A 9544-nucleotide genomic window follows, 5' to 3' on the forward strand; every position below is an offset into this window, starting at 1 on the left:
TGTGTGTGTGTGTGTGTGTGTGAGTGTGTGTGTGTGTGTGTGTGTGTGTGTGTGAGTGATGGGAGAAAAGTGCTATTGTTGGCAATAAGGAGTGACAGAACATATACACGGAGCAGGGTGTTTGAGTGTGTGTGTGTGTGTGTGTGAGGGTATTTGTGTGTGCGGATTTGTGTGTGTGTGCATGCACGTGTGTGCGAGTGTGTATGCATGCATGTGTGAGTGTGTGTGCGCATTTGTGTGTGTGTTAAATGCATGTGGGTGCACATTTGTATATTTGTAATTGTGTGTGTGTGTGTGTGTGTGTGTGTGTGTGTGTGTGTGTGTGTGTGTGCGTGTGTGTGTTTGTACTCACACTGGCATTCTTTGCAGCAGGTTCCTGTCACATACCCTGGGGTCGTACCATCAGGACACTCGAGCAGGGGGCACAGAATCTTCTCACAGCGGACCGTTCCATTCTACAGAAGTGCAAACATTCAGTCAGTGCTGGTGAGTTGCTAGTTTGCTGAAGATGAAGCTGTTGTTACACTGCAGTCAAGATACTGTTCATAATAATGACCCTTTAACAATTCACTAAATGATTTACTCAATGATTTATTCAATGATTTTACCAATAATGATGACTATAATGATAAGTATATCAATAACTATAATGATAACTGTAACTATGATAACTGCACTTATAATGATGATAAACAATAACTTCAATAACTATACTGGTAACTATACTTACAGTAATAATAACTATAATTATAACTATAAAAATGACTTTAATGACAACTATAATTGTAACTATAACTAATAATTAGAATGTTAACTATAGTAACAACAACTTCAATAATAACTGTTACTATAATACTATAATTATAACCATAACTATAATGACAACCGTACTTATAACAATAACTGTTACCATAACTATAACGATAACTGTAATCATAATTACTATAGACCTTTTTCCTGAGTAAACAATTACCAACTCTAACTTCCGATTGGATGCTCTTCTTTTCCGGTCTCCATAGGAAGTAAAGTGAAGGCACTATTGAGCCATGTGCATTTTTAAAACATTTTAATAGGTTTAACATTAGATAATCCGCTCGGAATATACGCTAATTTGACTAGAAACACTGGAGACTGGAAATACAAAGCATCCTTCCGGTTAAGAGTCAGGCGTGACTTCCGTGTTCAGGAAAAACCTCTATAACTATAACAATAAATATAATGATAACTGTAACGATAATGATAGCTATAACAATAATTACAACTAAAATAACTATAATGATAAGTACAACTATAGTGATAGCTATTTGTTAAATGAATCGCTAAATGAATCAGAAAAGATATTAAGATGATATTAAGATTTTTTAAAGAATATACATATAGAACTGCATTATTTAATTCAGGCTATTTTTTTTTAAATACGTAAATTATTTAAAAAAATAAAACATAAAAAAAACATAATTCAATATATATATATTCTCTGAAAACAGGTCTTAATATTTTACACAATTTTACTTCTCAAGTAAATTGACTTTGTTTCAATGATGTTTCAGTTTGTTCGATATATAATGATGTGTTACTGGTAGATAAGAGCAAAAAAAGACTGATCACAGTATATGACACAGCATTCGGTATATACTGTACATAAATCCATATTTAATCCCATAATAGATTGCTTTACAGGGACTCACGTCTCCCTAAAGCACGACATCCGTCTGTTTAAGTAGAATTAAGCTAATGTTCCTTTCACAAACTGTCCGGATCTCACTAACTTCCTGTTCCTAGTTTCACTGGGACCCCTGTCTCATCCGAACCGCGATCGCTGTCTGTTTGGACACTCTGAGCGCGCTGGAGACCAGCTAGCATCTGTCAGAAGAGCACAGGGACTTCTAAAGATAGGACAGAATCCCTTTGTCTGTCACTTTGCATTCGGCAAAATATTCGTCTTACTCGCAGATAATAAATGTGCAATGAGTGAGAAAGAAGGAGGATAGAGAAAGCTTTCAGCGAGACGTGCTTCACATCTGTGTTTACATTACGTTTGCTACACGGTGAGGACGCGCGTCAGAGGAATGTGCTGTCGCGTTTGACCTTTGAGGTGACATGCAAGCGCGCTGCTAATTAGCTAATTGCAGACTGCGTGATTGGGTGAGGAAACGGCGTCTAGTCGTGTGTGCGCCACTCAACTAGTAAACCTCGGTTTATAAAGTAGGGGTGGGCAGATTGATCCTAATATCGATAATATTGGTATTGATAATACAACATTGGTATTGGTATCGGATCGATACCGGCCTGATGAGAACGATACTTTAGGTTAGCTATGTTTCCATTATTCTGTTATAATGTGCATTTTGAAGTACCGCATGAGAAATGAGTGATGGAAGCGCCAACTTTTGATTAAAAATACCTTAATTCGCAAAAAACTTTTTACTCTCGCTTTAGGTTTTTGTACTCATGCGAAAAAGGTTTAATGCGAATAATGGGTGATGGAAACATATTTGCCGATTAAGTTCCTCCAAGCGCATCAATAAATCATGTGACTTAATTACCATTAAAGTTATACTTCATGCTTCTTCATCGCTCTCATGTATAAATAACACTTTTTTTCAAGTATCAAAAGCTTCACCATTTATTCACCATACATATCTGCAGCGCTGGGTAGTAACTGATTACATGAAATCTGGATTATGTAATTAGATTCCAAAAATTAACTACTTGTAATTTGATTATATTACATTTTAAAATGTTCATAATCAGATTACAGTTACTTTTTATGGATTACATGATTACATGTCATTCACACAAATTATTTATAATTCATTGATTCTGCCTAATTGTTATGTTTTCTCTTTTAAAGTTTCCTTTCTGTAAATCCTACTGTCTGTCTTATCATTTAGCTTTAACTATATTCACAATATGGAATGGTCATATAAATAACTTTGCAACACTATGTATAAAACAAATACTGTAATTGTGAAATGTATTATTGATTTTGAATGGTAAATTCAAAACAAGTTAGGTAAAAAGTAATCTAAAAGTAATCTAAAAGTTACCTAAAATGAGTAACCTAGATTATGTTACTAACTAATTGTTTAATTTAACCTTGGTTTTCTAACTATTTATTCAACAGATCCCAAAATGTAAAGATTGATCAACAATTATCCGAACCATTAACTATTAATAAAGGGGTCCCTCAGGGCTCTGTGTTAGGATCAACCCTGTTTTCAATTTCATTAATAATACTTCTCAGGTAGTCAGAAAACCTGTATTCACCAATGTGGTTGATGCTATTCTTTACGCTGTATGATCGTCATATGATGAAGTTTTAAAACAGGATAGATTAAATCATACAAAAACAAAAGTAATGTGGTTTGGAAAAAACCCAGCAAGGCAATAAAGACGTTATATCTTCAGATGGAGCAAAAACTGAAGTAGTATCTTCATATAAATATCTCGGAATCTGTCTTGATAGCTCTTTGACTTTTACTAATCACATAACTAATCTTCAGAAGAAAGTTCAATCTAGACTTAGTTTTTTGTATCGAAATAGATCTGTGTTTACCACATCAGCCAAGAAACATCTTGTTGAAACCACAGTTTTACCCTAGTTTGATTATGGTGATGTAGTATACAGAAATGCACGTAAAGGTGTTCTGGAACAATTAGATGTGTTGAATCATGCAGCAATTAGATTAATTATTAATGCACCTTACAGAACGCATCATTGTGGATTATACTCTCTTTTGAATTGGACATCATTGCATACAAGACGGGAAATTCACTGGTATATGTTTATTTACAAAGTTCTGCTAGGCTTATAACCTGAATATCTTCAAAAGTTGCCTCATATTAATGCATATCAGAATCAGAATCAGAATCAGAATGAGCTTTATTGCCAGGTATGTTTACACATACGAGGAATTTGTTTTCGTGACAGAAGCTTCCACAGTGCAACAGAATGACAGTGACAGAACAAAAAACACAGATAATAAAAAAAATTAATTAATTAAAAATAGAACAAGTAAATAAGGAATAAAAATATACAAATCGACAATTGTATGTACAGGTATATAACAATAGACAGTTGTATGTACAGGTATATTATGTGTAGTATACAACTAGTATACAACTATATAGTATACAATATGTATATAGTATACAACTAGATCATCTAATTATATTTCCTTGACTATCCCTAGCAAGAAAACAACTTATGAATATGCTGCCCCAAATGATTGGAATGTGCTACAAAAGCTATCGAATCTACAGACAAATATTCCAGTACGTGAATTTAAAAAATTACTAGTGAGTGCTCTGACCTCAACCTGTAAAGGTTTTAAACTGAGATCTTATTCTTTTTTTATGTGCTTTATGTATTGTAATGCATGTTTGTATGTTTCTCAGGAGATATTGATTCTCCTGGCAGGCTGTTATCGGAAATAAGAACCTGTTCTTAGTTGACTTGCCTGGTTAAATAAAAAAAAATAACTAAAATTTTCCTCATGTAATCTGTCATTTGCAAGTACTCCTCCTAGCATTGCATACGAGCCGAGCCGTCAGACTCACCGAACACGTGCAGTTCTTGCAGCCATCGGTCCAGGTCTGCTCCTCTCTGTAGGTCACTCCCTTCACGTGACACGTCCTCTCGCAGTAACAGGAGTCCAGACCCTTCATCTTCTCCTCAGCCAGAGACAGCTGCAGGAGAGAGAGCAGATTAAACCCCAATTCAACTCACTTTCTTACAGAAAACAGATGAGGAAACGCCTGCAGTTGATTGATTATTTGCGATCGTCCGTTTGCATTTTTCATTAAGCGGACGATACAAAGGTGTTTTGCCGACACGCTTGATCAGAAGAGTTTTTCCTCATCAGCGGCAGAGTTTTTGGCAGCCGTGAGTTATTACAACACCATAAACAAGCCTTTAAATTCACAGCACAGACACAAGCCAGATGTTCGCAGAAACTAGGCTCGGATTCATCTGTCAAACAAACAGCGGAGAAACACGCCGCGTTTAGTGCCAGCTCACTGCAGAGCAGGATTGAGACATCGAAAATAACGTTTAATACCAATTTAACTCCTGAATCTGAGGTTGCAAACGAGATACAGAACTATAATTTGAGTTTCGAAAGGTTTTTTGATTTTTCAGTATGAGTTACCATATACACAACATATGGAATATATCCAGACACATTAGATCATAGTTATACTGAATATTTATATATTTTATATATATTTATATATATATATATATATATATATATATATATATATTAGTCTTAAGTTACCTATTTGACTTAAGTTTTTAGTTAACTTAAGTCAAATAAAATATTAAAAAGAAAAGAGACAACATTTATCATTTTAATTTAGTTCAGTTTGATGTAATGAAATAACTCAAACTGAAATAAAAATGTATAAAACTTTATAAGTATAGCACAAAAACAACTAAAAAATAACAAAAACACCACAGAATGATTAAAACTGTAACTGAAATTAAAATGGAAATGGAAAATCTAAAAATAAAACTGAAGCAAAATTTTTGTTAATCAAAATACAAATTTTAAACTTTAATCTAAAGAAAATTTATAAAAACTTACATTTTATTTCAGCTAGTTGCCAACATTTCTTATTTTCATAAGTTATTTCAATATTTTAATATTTTCTTATCATTTCATTTAACTTGATGTACTAAAATAAAACTAAAAGTGAAATAAATATTAATACAAATATATATTTACGTTAAGAAAAATGCTAAAAATGACATTCACACAAAAAATTACTAACATTTTAACTAAAATGGCAATGAAAATGGAAAATATAAAAATAAAACTAATTCAAAATATCTATTTAAAAAACTATAATATATTTAGTATAAAAAAATGTTACATAAAATAAAATACACTTCAATTAAAAAAATATACAAAAAAACATAAACTTATTTTATTTAAGCTAATTAATATGTTTCATTTTATTTAGTTTAACTTAAATAAATAACATTTTTAAAAACATAATAAAAATAGACATAAAAAACTACTAAAAATAACAAAATTAAAAACTGAAAATATAAAAATTAAAAGCTGATAAGATATTATCTCAGTGGTTGAAAGTTAATGGCAAAGTTATTTTTGATTAATCTGATGGAGATTATTTATAAATTCTCATTTTTTGTGTTCCAATGCTTTCAAAACGAATGAAATTCCTCTGTTGTGTCACTGTGACTTCAGTAGATAAATAAAGCCAATTATCAAACTCAATTTTGAGTTGCACGGAAACAAAGCATCACCTTGCTCGAGGTTTTTGCCAAGATGTCCTGAAGCTCCATGATCTTCTGCACGAGTCCGTGGAAGTCGTTGCAGGTTGGACAGGCTAAGAAAGACACATAAACCAGATGCGTTCAGCAAAATGCAACGACTAAACCATTGCATATGTTTAATTCGACAATCACAAATAAACTAATTAGCGGCACGTACTGCGGTTGAGGTCGGGGCATTGCGTGATGTATCCTTGAGGCATTACAAGGATCTGAACGTCTTGCATCACTCCCTGCATCAGAAACACACGCAGAGGTTATTCAGAAGCACGATTAGATCAGAGGAGAAATATTAATTACATTTAAACACATGCATTCATGGCTCTTTGCATGGCATTAAATGGGACTGAGAGAGTTTGATCAAGAAGCACACAGCAAACTATGACCTTGAGCGAATCTAATGAATTAACGACATGTCGTTCTGACCCAGAAAAATGTATTATTAACATGGATTACGTGCTGTGTGGAACTGCACTGAGAAAACAGCTTTATAAAGTAAGAAATGTCCCTGTATATACAGTCACCAGCAGTGAGCATCATGGGTAAAATCTGAAGTAGTGGCTTTTAGATGTTCAAGGCTGCTTTTATTTGTCGGGCGAAATATGAAGAGAAAGCTTAAGCGCTGAAAACACTAATAAGAGAGCGAAACGAAGGACACGGATGAGCGTGGCCTTTCCCCAGGACATGTTCTCTGGATTAGCACCTGTTAAGCCATATTGCTTTTCTCTTAGCTTCGATTTGCGGCTTATATTTAGAGCTTTTATCTCCGTGTCGAATCAAACTCGCACACGTTATTCAGAATTCAGTCCTGAATGTCGCTGGATGCCATGTAGAGATGATCCTTTATTAAAATCAACATGATCTTATTAGTACTGGTAGGTATTTGTGTGTAAATTGTGCTTCTAGTGCACGTTTAAAATGCAAAATATTGAGTTTCTGAAATGTAAACACCTTGTAGTTGTACATGCATAAAAGCTTTGAAGTTGATACATCAGTATTAGTTCAAAAGATGTTTTTTTTAAAGAAATTTTAACTTTTATTTATCAAGGATGCATTAAATTAATCAAAAGTGACTGTAGAGTCATTTATAATGTTACAAGACTCAAATAATTGTTGTTCTTTTGAACTTTCTATTCATCTGTGAATCCTGAAAACTAAATCAGTATCAGTTTCCACAAAAATATTGGGCAGCACAACTGTGTTCAACATTGATAATAATCTGAACTGTTTCTTGAATGATTTCTGAAGATCATGTGACACTGAAGACTGCAGTAATGCTGCTGAAAATACAGCTGCACATCACAGAAATAAATTACAGTTTAACACATATTCACATAGAAAACACTTATTTTAAATTGCAATAATATTTCACAATTTTCACAGTGTTTTTGATCCAATTAAATGTTGTTGCTTTTTTAAAATATATATAGATTGCATATTTTACTTTTTTTGTTCTTGCTAGGGCTGCTGAATTTAACACTAATAATTATTAGGATTAGTTTTATTTAATTGTATTTTTGTTTACATGCAATTTAGATTTTTTTTCTTTTTTTGATACATTTAGGTTGCATATGTTACACACACACACACACACACACACACACATATGTATACTAATAACTAAAATGTGCAAATTAAAGGATGTAATGTATGTTTTTTTTTTACTTTTTTAAAGGAATTGTATTGTTTATTTTAGTTGTATTTGTTATTTTGTGCTGCAAAATGTAACAAGATATGAAATTATATATATTTTTTTAAGTTTCTTATACATACAGTATATATACGTTTGCATATTTTATGTGGAGTATTTTTAGGACTGCCAAATTTAACACTAATAATTTTTTTTATTTAATTGCACTTTAATTTACATGTATTTTTTATTTTTATTTTTTAATTTTTTAATTTGCTATTTGTTAATTAATTTACTATATACTGCATGTGTATATATATATTTATTTTATTTATTTATGTTTTTTTTGGGGGGGGGCTGCAAAATATAACAAGATATGAAACTATTATTTTTATTTATTTATTTATTTATTTTACAGGGTTTTTTTCAACAGCTTACACACATTTTCAAATATTTGCCTCTTTTTTTTTTAAAGTTTTTTTTCAAAACTTTACACACAAGAATGCAAAATGCATCACATCTCTTGCAAAATGAAGCACTGCATTCAAAATATCACAAACACATCTCAAAAGCAAACATTTGCAAACACCTTTGCCATAAGATTAATTCCTGTTAGATTTGTGTGTGTTACATAGAGAACTGTGTGTCGTGTTTTGCAAAAAGCGTTTTATGAAATTGAAAACTGAGTGAAAGGCTGAGAATTAGCGTATGGTTTTGCAGATTTGGTGTGTGCTTCTGCTGTTTGAGTGTCAGCTTTCAGAAACTGTGTGACAAGTACAGATTTGGTGGGTAAGCAGTTGAAAAAAACTCTAGTCGTGTTTCTTGATTATATATATTTAGTTTGCATATATATTTTACTTGCAGTATTTTTTTAGTGCTGCCAATTTCAACAGTAATAATTCATGCTTATTTTTTATCCAACTGTATTTTTGCTCCATGCATTTTAGTTTGCGGATAGTTTCTCGATGTCAAACACTGATCACTCACGAACTCGGCAGCCAGCAGCTTTTGGCTTGGCGGCACGAACCCGGCTCCAGTGAAGAAGTTTGCGACTCGTGGCGTAATCAAACAGCAGCACTCGGGATCCAGCAGAGATGAAGCGGCGCTTGAGTGCAGCCGTGGCCCGAGCGAGGAGACTCTAATAGGAGGTGGGCAAGGCCACGCACTCGGGTAATTGGACATAATACGCGTCGCGGGGAGGAAATGATGTGGGCGGCGGGAGCATAATAACAGCTCCCAGTCGCCGCTGTCCCACTCTGATAAGCAAAACAAGCAGATACAGATTGAATTTGTTTCATATGTGCCTTAATTTGATTGGCCTCCATCCGCGGCGTGCGGCCGCTCGGTTGCCATGGCAACCTGGCCCTTCTCGGGCCGCCAGAAAGCATTTATTTTGGCCCTCGCGGGAGCCGAGCGCCGTGACTTATGAGAAATTGTTTTCGAAATTGTCTTGCCTCCTCAATTTTCCTACCATGAATTCAAAAGCCGACGCAGGTTTCTCCGGATTCTCCATGGCAATGAGAGGGAAATAGAGGTGAACGCTCTGAATTTATAGCAACTCGGGATGTCATTTGGTTTCTCTGCGAGTCAGCGACACACACACACACACA

General features: G+C 33.7%; 1 protein-coding gene across 1 annotated transcript in view; it reads right to left on the minus strand.

Annotated features, from left to right (window-relative positions):
* The window catches only part of LOC107563883 (protein kinase C-binding protein NELL2-like), a 60801-nt gene that overhangs the window by 9700 nt on the left and 41557 nt on the right, over positions 1–9544 (minus strand). The window contains exons 6-9 of the mRNA XM_016248851.1: positions 6465–6537; positions 6278–6360; positions 4564–4692; positions 353–455 (exon numbers count right to left, since the gene is read on the minus strand). Coding sequence (XP_016104337.1) covers positions 353–455; positions 4564–4692; positions 6278–6360; positions 6465–6537 — 388 coding nt within the window. The remainder of the gene's footprint in view (positions 1–352; positions 456–4563; positions 4693–6277; positions 6361–6464; positions 6538–9544) is intronic.

The sequence above is a fragment of the Sinocyclocheilus grahami genome, unplaced genomic scaffold, assembly GCF_001515645.1.
Source record: "Sinocyclocheilus grahami isolate Dianchi unplaced genomic scaffold, SAMN03320097.WGS_v1.1 scaffold895.1, whole genome shotgun sequence".
Lineage (NCBI taxonomy): Eukaryota > Metazoa > Chordata > Actinopteri > Cypriniformes > Cyprinidae > Sinocyclocheilus > Sinocyclocheilus grahami.